This window comes from Polyodon spathula, chromosome 22 (genome assembly GCF_017654505.1).
Source record: "Polyodon spathula isolate WHYD16114869_AA chromosome 22, ASM1765450v1, whole genome shotgun sequence".
NCBI lineage: Eukaryota > Metazoa > Chordata > Actinopteri > Acipenseriformes > Polyodontidae > Polyodon > Polyodon spathula.
The window spans coordinates 26687465-26703861 of NC_054555.1; the positions used below are offsets into that span (position 1 = coordinate 26687465).

General features: G+C 38.7%; 1 protein-coding gene across 1 annotated transcript; it reads right to left on the reverse strand.

Moving 5' to 3' along the window:
* Window positions 1–6838: 6838 nt before the first annotated feature.
* LOC121297403 (P-selectin glycoprotein ligand 1-like) lies at window positions 6839–13081 on the reverse strand. Its single transcript, XM_041223720.1, has 2 exons — window positions 12964–13081; window positions 6839–8556 (listed from the first exon to the last, which is right to left on the reverse strand). The coding sequence occupies exon 2, from the start codon at window positions 8534–8536 to the stop codon at window positions 7538–7540; it is 999 nt and encodes a 332-aa protein (XP_041079654.1). The 5' UTR covers window positions 8537–8556; window positions 12964–13081; the 3' UTR covers window positions 6839–7537.
* Between the last annotated feature and the right edge of the window lie 3316 nt (window positions 13082–16397).

Below are 16397 nucleotides of genomic sequence, written 5' to 3' on the forward strand. Positions count from 1 at the left end.
CAGCTGATGTCTTGCCCCTCATGGGGTGTGAGTCATGCAGGCAAAGGGGCGTGAGAGGGTCCAGTGGCAAATACCATGGCGAGGTGCACAACTGGAAAAAAAGTTAGGGTTTCGTTTTTTCGGGGTTTTTTTGTTTTTTTATAAGAATCTTTCATGAAATATATAATATTTTGTGTGTTTTATTTCTCAATGCATAATCAATCAATTAATCTTTATTTTATATAGCGCCTTTCATAGAGGACCACCATCACAAAGCGCTTTACAAGATAGTGAGGAACAATGCATAATACATTAAATACAGTGAAATACAGGGCATAGCACATTAAACACAAACAGTAAAAAACTATGCAAATAATGACTGTAACATTTTAGCTGGTATATAAATACCTATCATAAATCTGTCAAATTGTCTGATTTGTATTGCTAGTGGGTTGGAGAACATCATAGATTACTATCTCAAGTATTAATGGAATGACCGGATGAACCTGTCTATGGTATTAATCATTAATTTTGATGAATTTTCAAGAGTTGTCTTTTCTAATGATGCCTGTCCCTACACTGTGGCACATTGGCCTTTAGCAGAGCACAAAGAAATTAACACAGTGGCTGTGTTTAAGCTCAGCATGGAGTAGTGCATTTCCAGCAGGACCCTGTTTTCACAGTCTAGATCATTTAAGGCACTTCTTTGCAAGGAGCTGCTCATCTAACTCCAGGATGCACTCACATGTCTTCTATTGCAGTGCTGTACAGAACAGTACTGCTGATATTGTGAGAAATATACCGATAGAGTATTGTATTCAGGGGATTCGTGATAATGCTGCAGTTCTAAATAAGAACATGGATGTATTCAGTACAGTTAAAGGGTGGAATTTGCCCTTGCATTGGGCGCACCCTGTCCCAAGAGCTTCTTTCCTAACCCGTTATTTTATAAATCTGTGCCTCCCTACTCGCCCTTTAATTTCACCTCCCGATTACAGCCGCCCTCACCACATTTATAGAAACGACCCAGACAACTCGAATGCATAGTGCTGTAAATCTCTCGAAAAGACCCAACATGATGCCTTTTTTAGTACTCTGAAGCCTACTCCACTGATAGTCCTGCTGATGTTTTTAGTTGTCAAAGTATTCTGTTTTTAGTAAAACCTTGACCCTGCAGAGAGTCTGCTTCTATTTCTATAGGTACTGGCAGAACAATTTCATTCGCTGCTTAGATTTGTCATTTTAATATTTCTGCAATGTTATTGAAACTAAGAATATTTTAGAATGCCTGTGCTTATTACTGGAAAATAAAAAAATAAATTAAAAAAAAAAAACATGCACACACAAAATCTAATAACTAAAAATAAAATACATTTCAGTGAAACGTGTAGATATGTGTTATAACTATATCTTCCAGCAGAGGTCACTGTAGAGCATAGCTGAGATCCAGTAAATAATTCTACTTGAATAATCTTCAATTCAAAGGAGTCCCACATTTCAATCTGCCCCTTCTGATGTGCACTAAACAGTGCTGGGGAAAGTTACTCTAAAAAAGTAATCTGTTAAAGTTATTACTCAGGCACAGGGTCACAGCTATTGCCTTCGTTCACTGAAACGGTGGACTGTGATTGGGTAGTTTAAAAAGCCAAGTACATGTGCGCGTGGTCAGTGTTTTGATAAGAAATAATAAGAAAGAAAAAAGCAAAAAATAATCAGGTCATTTCTGCGTCCTAGAACAGCAGAAGCCCTGTTGCTGGAAATAGTGTGTGTGTGGGGGAATGTAAGGCTGGCAGGGATGGGGTTAAATCTATCCCTACCAACAATCACAGCTGTGGCCATTCATCAGTTAGGGTATTGATGCTAGTTGGGGGAGTGGCCACGTGTATAAAGGGAAGGAGGCATCATCTGTCTGGTGGGAGGAGTGTGTTTGATATGTTTAGGGGCAGCAAGTGCCCAGCTTGTAGTACATATTGTTTTGTTTAACCTTTTATTTGCTCCTGTTGTTGTGTACTTTTGTAAATAAATGTGCGCAGCAGCACTTCACTGCAGCTTCTGTCTCTGAGGCTCTAATTCTTGCTACCTTACAACTGGGCCCACAGTGCTATCCTGACACAAGCATTATTCATTTCTAACTAACATTACATATTTGCAAGACTAACATTATTAGGAAATCACATGGGGCATATAACATGGGGGTATATTTTAAGCACATAATTGAATTGATTTAGAGTATTATAACATGCAGTAGTTGGAGACACAGTGTATTCTAATGGAAGATAAAGAAAGGATATATAATAAATGCATGCGATGCGTGCTTGTTTGTGTATTCCTGTGTCACTGTGTTCAGGAATCAGATGTTATGACTTCTACAAGAAATGCAAGGTTAAGTCTGGACGTCTAAACACCATTGATAAAAGAGCCTTTCAGCCGACTCGTGCCTCTGATGAAGGTCCTCAACCTTCTCCTCTGAAGATTAAATATCCCACAGCTAACAACTTGACTAACACTAAAAGAAATGGAACATGCACAAAGTCATTCTTTTATTTGCTCCACTGTGAGAAGAGTTATGGCAAAGGGCATTCTGCCTCTAGTGAACATGCAGTCCAAAAGCTGGCATCTGCAAATCTGGTGTAGGCTAATTGTTCATGGCAAGCCATGTTTCTTGTTTCCATTCATATGGGACATGGTCAATTGAAGGAATCAGCAGCCACTTCTGGAAGACAGATTACTGCCAATCAAGTAACCTCAAACTAGCAAGGAGTTTTTCAAAGCTTCTGTTCCAAAGCAACAGGCATTGGAATTGTTTTCATTTTCTTAAATGAAATAGAAAAAAAACAAGACAAAAAAAAAACATGTTAGTTCCTTAATAAAAACAGGTCTACACAGTGTTTCTTAGCGGCAACACAAAATGCATTGAACATCCCTGTTGATGCACCTCTTTTAGAGTCAATATTTTGGAGCAGTTTTCTAAGACTGAATTTTGCACTGCACAAACTGATATTTCTATGTGCAGTGCAGCTGTCCTTACCATAACACAAGTTTTTATAAAGGATCAAACTGCAAAGTGTATTTAGCATTGTGTGACCCCACAGTTGCAGAACATGTTGGTGTATTATATACAATTGCTCGCTGGTCACACATTTTTCTTCTCCAAATAATCACTTTGGACGCAGGGTGCCGGGAAATGCCGTAGCGTGTGTTTATTATTTACAAACAAATCAAAATAAACAAAACAAAACCTAACCCGATCCAGGGCCCTATCTAAACAAATGTTTCCCTAACTAATAACAAGGCACACTAAACCTGTTACCTCGTCATCAAATTTCAATCCAAATCATAATCCAAAATACCTTTTCCAATAGTTCATGTTCCAGTTTTCCAATGCTTCATTTACTCTCCAGCTCTCTCAACCAAACCCTTACTATCACCCATATGAAACCCCCACATGCACACCCTTTTAAACCAAACTAATTAATCCCCTAATTAGTCTATTGACTAAACCTGCAGTAACCATTACTGGGTCCCAATGTCGCCATGTATGGTCTAGGCTAAACAAAAGTGTTTATTCCAAACCAGGTTTAATGACTTCTAGTTTCCCTTATTTAACACATAATTTACCAGATTATGTTATTTAATTTCTTTGTTTACCATCCAGTTAGTTTATGTTCTCTTTTCCTAACAAATCCTTCTCTCTCTCTCTCTCTCTCTCTCTCTCTCTCTCTCTCTCTCTCTCTCTCTATATATATATATATATATATATATATATATATATATATAAAGATCTTTTATATCAGGGCTTCTCAAACTCTGTCCTGGGGACCCCCTGTGGCTGTTGATTTTCATTCCAGCCGAGTTCTTAATTACTTAACTAGAACTTTAATTGAACTAATAATTTGCTTAATTTGACATTTTTACTTGTTTTCAGCTCTTAAATAGCTGCAGTTAAAGTTACTTATCAAATGTTACAGCTAAGTTGAAATCTGCAAACTGTTCAAGAGCTGAAAACAAGTAAAACAGTCTAATTAAGCAATTTATCAGTTCAATTAAGGGTCTAGTTAAGGGTCTCGGTTGGAATGAAAACCAGCAGCTACAGAGGGTTCCCAGGACCGAGTTTGAGAAGCCCTGTTTTATATGAAGCAGTCGTGGAAGAATCTGAAATCTCATTTTAAAACATCCTGTCAGTGGAGCTGCAAGCTCTTACATGAGCATGCTTGATGTTGCATCTTTGTCTAATTACCGTTTACTGCACTCCAGTGTGCAGCAAACCCATGCATTATCGATTGCTCAACTCCTGACACTAATGCTGCACGCCTGCCATCCTAATTCCACTGATTGAAAGCCTGTAAAGGTTAATTGCATGGAGTGAAGCTTTTAAACTGAAAGATTCTATCTATTGTCGCTATGTTACTAATAACAGTGGTGTGGGGTATGGACTCTGCTAGGAGGAGTTTGGTTGCATAATGCACATTGTAAAAGCAGGAGTTGCAAAGAGCTTTACCAAACCATCCCAGCACAGTCACTACAGTAGACTGCACCAGTGCTGTCTTGCATCATTTACTGTGCTAATTGTCACATAGCTGCAAAGAACAGAACGTTACACAATATCCCTAGTACGCCAGTGCATCGTATAAGAAGGGTGCTCATGTCAAAGCAAACCATTAATGGTGGCATTTTTATTAAAGTTTCAGATTGCAGTTTTTATTCATCTTATGGGAGGCATGGATTTCAGTGTCCAATATGACTTGTGCAGAAGAGGCACACTTCTGGCACTCATTTTGTATAACATGCTGTGTTTGTAACCCACCCCCCACCCCACCCCCAGCCTTTGATAAGTGTGTTGTGGCTAAATTATTAATACAATATTGATATTAAAATGGAGGAATGGATAAACCAAACAAATACATAAACACATAAAACATGGTTATTTTTCTAAGCAGTGTGAAGCTGCTTGAAACAAAGCTGGTTTCATTCCAGAACAGCAACACGTCTCCAACTGTCTGCCCCAAAGTAATCTGGGGGAGGTGAGCTGGCTGTGTAAGGTGGGAGGGAGCCTGCTTTGACTCAAAGCAAGATTTGTTTTAATGTATTTTTATCATGTTTACAAAGCACAGAAGATATCTGTTCCATTGCGGAAATCACCCTTTTAAAGTTTACCATAGTAAAAACATAGCAAAGTGTAATAAAGCACAGTGAAAGCATGGTAAAGCATAGGTAAGCACTGTAAAGAAAAGTGAGGTATGGCAAAGCATATTAATAAACAATGCAAACCAGGTTAAAATATGGTAAATAGTTATACCAGATAAAACTGCAAAAATACTGTGCTAATCTTTGATAAGGGCTGCTAATAATTAACAGGTTTGTTTATATATTTGATTTTACAGTGCTTTAAAAGCAGAAATGAGTCCCAGATGGTAGACAGTGCCTTGTTAGTAGAATGTGCAGTTTTAAGGTACTGGAGAGTTACAAATAATTTGAGCTGTCATATGTTACATGGCCAGCAGGTGGGGTTGGTGTATATACAGCTCTGCTCCCAGTTGTTGGCTTAAAAGTCAGAAAATAGAAAAGTGGACTTCTTTAACTATATTTAAAGGATATAACAATGTAAGGCTATTCCACATGTGATCCGTTTACCCACAGGGACCACGGTCAGTAAAGTTGGTCTATATTTCACTGTTGAAGGGTACAGCTCTCCAGGGTTAGGCATTGTGGTTTGTTCTCTTCTGGTCCAGACACACAGCCCCAGTGAGAGTACTTCAAAGTGCAGGAAACTCAAGACCAGAGATGTGCACGGTGATGCACATGGTGTGCTGTACACATGATCTGAAATCCATTTCCTGATTACCAGCAAAATAACCCTCTCAGTGCAAATCTCTATCCCTGGGATTGAAGAACTTGAATGTTGTTAGTACTGAAATCTGTTCATACTTTATATGTTTAGACAACTAAAGCATTGCTTTGAAGATCTGTAATACAGTTAATACAGGGAGGTGATACGATATTGGCAAAATGACCTCCACTGTGTTGACACCACTGCCACTACTCTACAAATTATCATACCGTATTACTTTCTTAAATTTGTATACTTATTATGTATATTCTTTAATAAAATTCCATTGAGCCGATCAAAATGCATTGCAATACATATACAGAAGAGATTAACTGTACAAAATTAACAAGGGCTTAGCCATCTCCAGCCATCTTAACCATCTCCAATACACTCTAAACTTTGAACGCCATCATAACCTTCCCCAGCACCGGTTTGAGATTGGGAGTGTCACCATCTCCCGGCTTCTTTCTTTCTATTCAAGGCTCTAACCTTAGTGGACGTTTATGTAAAATGGCACTATTTGTTTCAGTAAGAGATATTGTACAGTGATCCACAATTACAAGATTGTGTTTCTGTACAACTGTGTAGATTAATACAGTACAGCTAAAAAAGTTTTTGTTAAGAATAAATGCATTTCAAGAACAAAGAAAATCACAGAAAAAAAACCAATCTGCCACGTCTGTCAAGAAAGCAGCGCCTTCGTGCAATCGGCATGTTGGAGGCTAGACTAGGGCAGCATACTGTGGCTCGCTGTCATGGGTGCTCACAGCCAGCAATTTCAAACCTGGCAAGACGGTATAACCAGACACTGTCAATGACAGGTCACGAACTAGGAGACCAAGAGTCACAACACCTGCACAAGATTGACAGATCATTTTGCAGCATCTTTGTCATGCCAATTGTACATTACATTACATTAAAAAGTCACTGCACCTGCTCTAAAAAACAGAGTTTGTCATTTTTCGGTCACATCTAGTAAAGTTTATCCAAATATAAGTGATTAGTTTCTTTTGATGCTCAAATATAAGTGATCTGTTTCTTTTGATGCTCAAATATAAGTTTATTTTGATGTTTAGTATAAGATATAGATCATGCTGATCACACTGGACCCCAGCTTATATTAAAAAGGGCTGAAACGTTGCACTGGAGCTTATTCAATCTGTCCCAAGCAGCCTGTAGCTTTGTTCTTGTGTCTGTAGACCAGCATTCCTTATCATGTTTTCCACTCATGTGCTGTTGGACAATGAAGGTGCCAACAGGACATCATTTTCTATCAAGAAATGATGGTTCTCTGATTATTTACAAGTCCTTTGTATGTTTCAGACATGGTAAGGCTATTTGTACAGCTTTGTAGGGAAGTTTAAAAAAAACGACAATCTGACTTCTCCTTCCTTTTGCACTTACAATATGGCATTTATAATCAAAGGTAAAGAACAACACCCTGAAACAGGAAGTGGGTTAAGCTACAATATTCCCTTGTTTAGTTTTGTCTTTGAATGTTCTGCAGTACCTTCTTTAACATTCATATATTTTTTTCCACATTTTACACTGTAATTGTTCTCTCATTAAGTTATCATAAGGCTACGTTGAAAACGTGCTTTGAACGTGCTCTTATATAATTGGTTGTAGCTGCTGCAGTATATTGTACATATGAGCTCTCTTGTTTTGTACAGGGCTCTGGGATGCCAGGGCGTGAATGGCGCCACATAAAAATACATTTGTATTGTATTGTTATGGCTGTAAAAAACTGTTAAGTGTGAGGTCATCCCCCTCGCTATCTTCCACATTTGTGATCAGGCGGGCATTGGATTTGGAGTTCTTGGCTTTGTTTCTGGGAAAGGTCTCCGCATCGGGCAACAGTGCAGAGATGCACATCATCTCCGTGCCCTGGCATTCGCTCATCTTGTACTTCCTCTTGGTGCTAGACAGCTTGGTGCACAACACGATGGTGCAGATGATAAAGATGGTGGCCACCGCAGCCAGCACAGCGATGGCTATCAGGCAATGGCTCACCAGCCCCCCTTTCCTGGGGAGCGCGGTCGAGCACGGGAACTCCCTGACTGGGCTGGCTTGGGTGGTGGTCCTGGTGGAGCTCCCTTCTCCAGCCACAGGGGTCAAGCTGGTTCTCGTGGTGGTATCCTTCTTGAGGATTAAAACCACGCTGGAGGAGTTGGTTGAGTTACTCTCGGACGTAGTGGAGAAGTCTGCAGAAGAAGCAGAGGGTTCTGAGGGTTCTGTTGTGTCGTGCTCAGAGGAATCTGATGTTTCTGTATCATCGGTATATGGAGTAGTTGTTGCTGTGTCATACGCAGCACTATCTGTTCTTGCTGTACTGGATTGTGGGGATTCAGTGGTGGTGCTTGCCACTGTAGGGGTAGTCTTTTGAGTAATGGATGATGAGGCTGTGCTCTGAGGTTCAGGAGAAGCAGTGGTAGGTTCCTCAGCAGCATCCATAGTGATCTGGTCAGGATCCACTGTACTGTCAGCATCATGTTGAGTGGTAGAGATATTCTGGGTGATGGATGATGAAGCTGTGCTCTGAGGTTCAGTATCCTTAGTTTCTGTTGTAATTTTCAGATTCATAGGACTTTTTGCCTCCACTGTTGTCCCGGGATCCCTGGTTCCTCTGATCTGTGATGTATCTATGGAAACTGAGGACCCAGTCAGGGTTTGGAAAAGAGCTTGTGAGAGAAATGCAAAAATTATCAGGGTCAACCAAACGCTGGCCATCTCTGACGAGTAGTTATGTCCTGTAATAGAAAAGGAAAAGGCATGGTTACTCATCAGTTCCATGGTACCAGTGCTTCCAAATCTTTTCCCCACAAAGACTACAATTAAAAAGGCATCCCTACAGGCTTTCTATATACAGCGCTCCCTCTTCATTCTGCTGTCTGACTTACACATCAAGAAACAGGGAACTATTGAAGACAACGAATTAGTGAAGGGGTCCTCACAGTTTACTTTATGTGTATTTTATGGCTCCTAAGCACTGTAACTGCAGACATGTGCAATGCATTGCAATGAGAACTTATTTTACACTGTAATTAGTTCATGGAGGATAAGCACTGTGTAATTTTCCATTTAAGCCAACTGCATGCAATTTGTATCTCCTTCTTGTAATTTTAGGAACGGAAATCTAATTTGAAGGTCAGGTAATGATATTGTACCGCACAGATTCAGTCATTTATAAAGAAGAATGGACTGCTATACAGCTCTGGACAAAACCTTTGCATCACCCCATAGAATGAACCAATTGTGCAACATAAAGGTGAATGAAACTTGTTACATAATGTTATGTTAACATACTGAATTACATTAAATCTGTAGTTTTCCATATACTTACATGATGTTAAATAAAATGTTTAAATTATGTTCATATATATATATATATATATATATATATATATATATATATATATATATATATATATATATATATATATATAAAATGCCTCAATCCTAAATTCTAGCTGTCAGTTTTGTGACTCACTTGTATTAGTTTCCTTCACTAAAAAGTCCCTCCTGACAACTGACGCCTCTCCCACAGAGAAACTGTTTGCACATTCAAAAAGTGTTCAGTAAATTCTACTGAATTGTATAAGAAAAATCCCAACATTTAGTCTTGCTTCTCTTTTGAGTGTGTATTTAATCATTTTTAAATGCTTGTCTTCTTGGCAGCCCTTAATTACCAGCAAGGAACTTCTTTACAATGGCACCATTAAGAAAAAACATGACCCCAAAGGTGTAATGAGAAGTGTCAAACTGATATGTTTGAAATAAAGCCCTCTGTGGTTTTGCACACACAACACGAAGAGCGCCTTGCACCTGGGTATAGTTATTTATTTATATACATTTTGCTGTGCATGAAAATATCCCACCAGCTTCCTAAGTGTATAGAAACAAAGGACTGTCTTCTGAGAAAAGAGATAAAGTAATCTAGATTACTTCACACACACATACAGTACCGCCCATTGCAGACTGGAAAAAAATTCTCAATAACATGTACAACAAAATATATATGTCCTACTCTTCTTTTAGAAAAAAAAAGATTTATAATTGAATCTGTCCACCATGTCCTCTTGCAGGTACAGTACCATTGAGAAGACTGCCTCATGCCATAAGCGAATGAAGCCTTCTTTATAAATTTATACAAAGTTCTCACACCCTCCATGAAAGCTGAAGTCTGCAGACAGCTTATGATTGCAGAGAGATTCTTTGAATCACTTTTATTAATATGTTCTAGTTGTGGAGGAGGGGTAACTTCCTTCCTGGTTCAAAATAATACCCAGGCTGAAAACCAAGCCAACACCTACTGGTGTTCTGTTTTAGAAGTCTTTGAAAGAGGAAACAGTCTCTTTAAGAGGTGGCACAGGCTCACATGACAAACCAAGTGTTTTAAAATGATGTGCTTGGCTCCTAACCGCAGATCATAGATCAGCTTTAGTGTGGTCTGAGAAACAAGCCAGTAAGGAGGAAAGAGTTTGTAACGGACGGCTGTGTTGACTAAATTAGTCGAGCTGCATGGTTTGCAGTCACTATGACATTGGGAAAGGCCGGCAGAACGGAGGGATAGCAGTTGCAGTCCAGTGGTTACTGCCATTGACCCTTTTTAGAATATACACAAAGTGATTAAGGTCTGAATTAAATCATATAGCATTTTATTCTAGCAAAACTATTCTGCAGCTTCATTGTTATTTGAAAACCACATTGGGGTAGTAGAGGTTCCAATTCCAAACCACTAGAGGCAACTGAGGTAAATATTAAACTGTAACCTGTATTTCTGGGCACAGATTCACAGTTTTGGGTAGGGGTTTGTGTGATGCTGATCCGCAGCCACTGTCTGCATGCGCTTTGTAGAACCTTAACTACATATGCAGGGTGTTCCCTTGTTTGTTTATGTGCTTGGAAGCACTTCACCGGTCCTCAGTGAGTAACAGAAACACACAGTTTTGTCGGTAGTGAGGCTGTGGCTTGCAATATAAGACTCATGGAGCCGCGCATACAGCAAGCATCAATCACATGAGGCCGTAAGCTTCATCTTACAGATTCATTCTAAGTCATCTGTCAGCTCTATTTCCTAAAGTGAAGATGCACTGCAGAGCTGGCAACAGAACAAGTTTCCATTCATCTGATAAATAAATAAAAAAACAGTTTACAAAATCACAAGATTTGATCAACAGAACCACCCCGCTGATAAAATAAAATAAAATAAAAAATTCTGAGAAATAGGATCTGATAATTTGTAGCAATATTATCATTCTGAGGTTCACACTTCCACAGTAACACACCCATCAGATAAAGAGCAGCCTGGGACAATAGATGTTTAGGTAACAGGCCAGTGATGATGAAGCATTATTGCATTTCTAATACAGTTAATTGTGAGATGATATGTGGGTTTGCTCTGCAAGCTCCTGTTTGTATCTATTCGATTGCACCTCGACCAGATGGCAATGCAGAAATGGGGGTTTTGTGACCTTATTCTCTCAAAGGTAATGCAACTTGCAAAGCGTCAATTAACCAACTTGAACACGGAACTGCTTGCTTCCACATGCTAGCTACATGCAGACAAACATGCTCAGAGATAAAATAATATTCAAATGAACATGTTGAAAACTGCAACAATCAGGGGATTTGCATTATGCTTCGTAACTTTTCATTTGTATTTATTTCATGGTAATATAGCACCCTCATGTCTTCATGCTTATAGAAATAAATAAGTGTATCTGGGTGTTTCATTGACTGGAGCCACAGAACAGGGGAATATCGCAGGCCCTGTGTGTTCTGATTTAGTGCATTGTGTACAGATTTTAATACAGTGCTCAACATGCACATTTTCTAATAACACGGCACACATACACACACCTCAAGCTCACTACAGGATGCATAGAACACCATGCACCAAGCCCTTGCTTAAAGTAGCTTGCACCATTATAAAGGGCCAGTTTGAAACAGCACAATCTCTGCAGATTGACCCACTGGAATGCAGGCCATCCATTTACCTTTAAAAAATAAAATAAAAGGCAGAACTATTGATGCAACTTTTCTTTCCCAATCCTGACCATGATATCATGAAATCCTTTGTTTTCTACAAGCAGACAGAGACTCTTGTAAATAATAGCACATGTATACCCGTTGGTGCCCAGAAGTATTGACACATTCTTTTGCAAGGCTGACGGACTCTACCGGACATCAATTGGTATTAGAAACATTGCATATCTCATTGGCAACCATTCATTATGTCATCTTGAACCTTAGCTCTCCTGCCATAGTTACATTTCAGGGTGACAAGAACACATTGGCGTGGATTATTTTATTTTAATTGATGTTTCCCCCATTTATACAATTGCAATCTGCTTTAAAGCTTTCTGCTTTAAAACTATCAGATCCTCTGTTTTGAAACTGCAAACACTCAAGTTATGGAAAATGGTAACACTTTAAAATAATGACTGCAAAGTCCTAAGAATTTCATAGGATTGCATAGGAGCAACATCTCTATAGCAAATGCATTGTTGTTATTTTATTTTGTAATAATTTTCATAGTCTTGAGGATTTCATTTTTTGTTTTTGTTTTTTGTTTAATAACCACAAATTCCTTATGAATTCAAGTGGAAGACCTCAGGAATAGGATGCACTGGAATTCAGAGGCATTTTCAGCAATTATTTTAGAGTGCAATAAAACCACAGCATGGATATCAAATCAGGACAACCCTTAGCCAGAAAAAAACAATACACTCCCATTTGCTACCATACACAATGTGTCCCTGGATTAAATACAACCAGCGCTTTCTAAACAGATTGCAATCTATAAAGCCTGCCTCTGTTTCACTGTTAGCATTTCGCATTCTTCTTTTTTTATAAATGATTTTGTGTGTGTGTGGGTGTATATATATATTTATACACACGCACACACACACACACACACACACACACAAATCCCATGCTGATACTATATTCCCTGGTGAAGCCATGCCAGCAGCTGTAAGATAAATCAACTAAACTTCTGAATCAGTCCAGGCTAAATCTTTTGGTAGTAACATCCAGATTTCTTTTATCTTAGCACCCTGCTCAACAAAAACTTGTAATGGGTGTAATATTAGCTTAGAAATCTGGTCCAAGTTGTTTCTTTGTGAATACAATTAACAAACAGCAACGCTTACCTTATTAGCAGAGAGTCAAGAGAAGGTATAAGAAGGGACTGTGCAAAGCGTCTCGATTCACATGCTTGTACTCTCTATTACCATGATTAATTGTCATCTGCAGTGACTGTCGGTTTGAAGCATGACTGGTTTAAGAGCATTACCTGCTTCCACATACACAGGAAGCCTGGCTGCTTATCATTTCGCAGAAGCGAAGTTGAGGTCTGAGTTTAAAAAAAAAAAAAAAAAAAAAAAAAAAAAAAAGCACAAAGAAAAACAGACGCAGTTCTGCCTTTTCTGCGTATTTAGTAACGATGCAAAAAAATGTGTGAATTAACTTTTAAGCATAGGCCTGTGTGAGAGGCTTTGAATGAACAGCGCAGGGAGTATGTTTATTAATTTACCTGCATTTGAGCTTGTCTGGAGAATCCTAACTGCCGGGACTGAACTGCCTTCCTTGCTACATTCAAATCATGTGACCTTTCAACTCCTACTGTCAAATGCATTGATTTGAATGGAATGTAGGATTCTCTAACTGAAGCTTGAAGCAAGTTTGAAGCAAAGAACAGGCAGGTTTAGGGAAGTATGTTGGAGCAACGGAACCCAGAACAGTGTTATCAGAATGGTAACAAGCACTTTAAAATAATAAGGGAAATTACCAGCCTCATATTCCAACCACTGGAAGCGCTTCTGGATGTAACATGAGCGCTCGCTGCCTTGTCAATCCTGTGTGCTGCTGTTTAAATGCCTTGTAACAGCTGCTGGGAACCAGAAAATCTGTCCAGCCCTGTGACCCCGTTTGCAATTTAAAAATAACCCCTAATTTGATTGCAATTGAATGCTAGATTGAATAGTTCTTGTGTTGAGTTAAATATTCTTGAGTTTGAAGTAGTTTAAAAATGAAAAGTTTAAATAAAATTATCTTAGTATCCGAGAAGTATCACTCCCATGTCTCTGTATTTATAGCACAGGGAGGCAAACATTAGAATACAAACTGTAGGGTTCTTCAGGATGACAATGGGACTTCCTGTAACTGCTCTTAACTGACATCTACATGAAGTCTAGATGAACAATCGATTAACTCGCGCAACAGTCTGTGCACGGTCAAGAGTAAAGCTCTTTGCCCTCAGAAGCTTGTTGAGTATTAGCGTGCTTGCTATTATAAAGATAAGTGTAGAATTGAGGTTGTTTTTATTCGTGGCGTCATTAGCACTGACTGCACAATTCACTTGATCCGTATTTGCATTATTATTTCTTTTTACAGCTCAGGTATCGCAGACTAATATTCCTTTAGTTTGTACACGCTGTTTGTCTTTATAACTGACTGTGGTGTATTCAATAAATCATTTGTTGCTTTTTGACTCGTAACCCAGTGCGCACACGAACGGAGGATCCTCATCGATCGTATAACGAAACAGTTTAAAGGATTATGCCGGAAAGCGATCCAAAGGTCTATAAGAGTCTGAAGAATATGATTCAAGTTTGTAGAATATTCAAGGCAGTTATCTTGATCAGTATGTGTGACAGACAGACCAGCAGATGATGTCGTTCGAAACCAGCAGGAGAGGACATGACAACAAGACAAATAGCTGCAGCATTTCTACCTTTTCTACCTTACTTAATCACTGTTTAATTCATTTATTTTGTTTTTGTTCATTTTAAAAAAATGCCCTGTTGTGGAATTGGCTTTTAAAATCGAAATTGATATATAATATCATGATAAATAAGGTTATTATTTACATACAACATAAAGTGAAGCACAACTAATAGTGGAATAAGTAGCGCTTGTTGTATCCAGTAAATTCTATATTTCATAATACATTTTTATAAATGACACACAGACTGGGATTACCTACCTTTCAGACATTAGAACGAGGGGGCACGCTTGTGGCTTTTTGGTTGGTAGGGTATATTTATTCCTCTTTAATGCTAAACAAAAATGATAGGGAAATTCCTATTCTGTCTATGAATGAATCATTGTAGCATCATGAAGGACAGCGAGTGTAAATGAGGGACAGACCCTGTTTAAACTCTGGGAGCACTAAAGATAAACTTCTTGTTGAAACGCTTATCTAATTTTAGAACTAAGATATAAAGAATCTTCTGGTTGACTAGTTCTGTCCGCAGTGTTATTTCCCTAATTAATGGCCTGGTGTATATCAGTTTTAAATGAAGGACTGAGAGTTTAGTGTGGATGAATCTCTCATGTATAAGCTTCATAATTATTTAGGACTTGAATTTTGGTTAATTATGTAGCTCGTTTTACAGTTTCCCCCTATTCAAGATAAATTTGTGCTTTATCTGACAAATTATCTTTTCTCAACTAATAATATATATATATATATATATATATATATATATATATATATATATATATATAGAGTTATAATATTATATATATATATTTCTCTTGTACCCAAAAACACACAAGGCTGTAAAAAGGTTTTTGATTGGTGTTTTACAAGAGATGTTACAAATTAACCAATGGCAATGCTTTTGTGAAACAGGCCCATTACAGGAAAGAAAACACACAAGCTGGCACCAATCCACTTTGTTCAGCTGGAAAGCAACACAGAGTTAATATGAGGCCAGTGGCCCACGTCTCAGGACTGCATGAACCTGCTCACAGCGGGCAAAAAGGGACAGGACTTAGAAATCTTTGCCAGCGCACGGTGGCAGAACGGAAACGATCCTGACAGTAGCATGAAGCAAACCAGGGTGAAATTAAATTTAACTGACCCTTCTTCACACTTCTCGATTTCTCTTACTTTCTTTCCAGAAAGCTTTCTGAAGCACCGTACTTGGTCAGCTTATTGTTCTTAAATACCAGGCTGAATAATCCATTTCTCCTCTACCAATAGAAACCAATCAAGAGAATGCATATATGAATGGATGAATGGCATAACCCTTTCATTTACAAGGGTATCCCAGAGGAGTACTTGTATTGGACACTCTGTTTAATAATATTACTCCCCTTTTGTGTGACACACGCTGCAGGATTTACACAACCACGTTTCTTGTTCATTTAGTAAATCACACAGCCAAGGCAGACATGACAGCGAGTGTCCCTAAGGAGGACGTTCCTCAACCTGGAATCTCACATCTCCTGCCGTGTCGTTTAAACAAATCGCACACATCCACTTTACTAAAACCAGACTGTGCTCTAAACTCTCCGTCTATTGTACTCTGTATTCTACTATTTGTCTTTTTCGCATCCTGCTTTCTATTCCTCTACACTGATGACACAAGCTCAAACATTTGTTCACCTGATTCTTACAAATCCCCCCAGACAGGCTGCTTCCCACTCATAAACGCAGTATCTGGCAAGCATTCTTCCACTATGCTCTGTGATTAAAACCTCTCCTCCAGCTTTGCAGCCGAATCCCTAATTGACTATAAACAACCTTGCCATGCGTGCTGCACTAGGACATGTTTTTCTAATACATGCCTTTGCT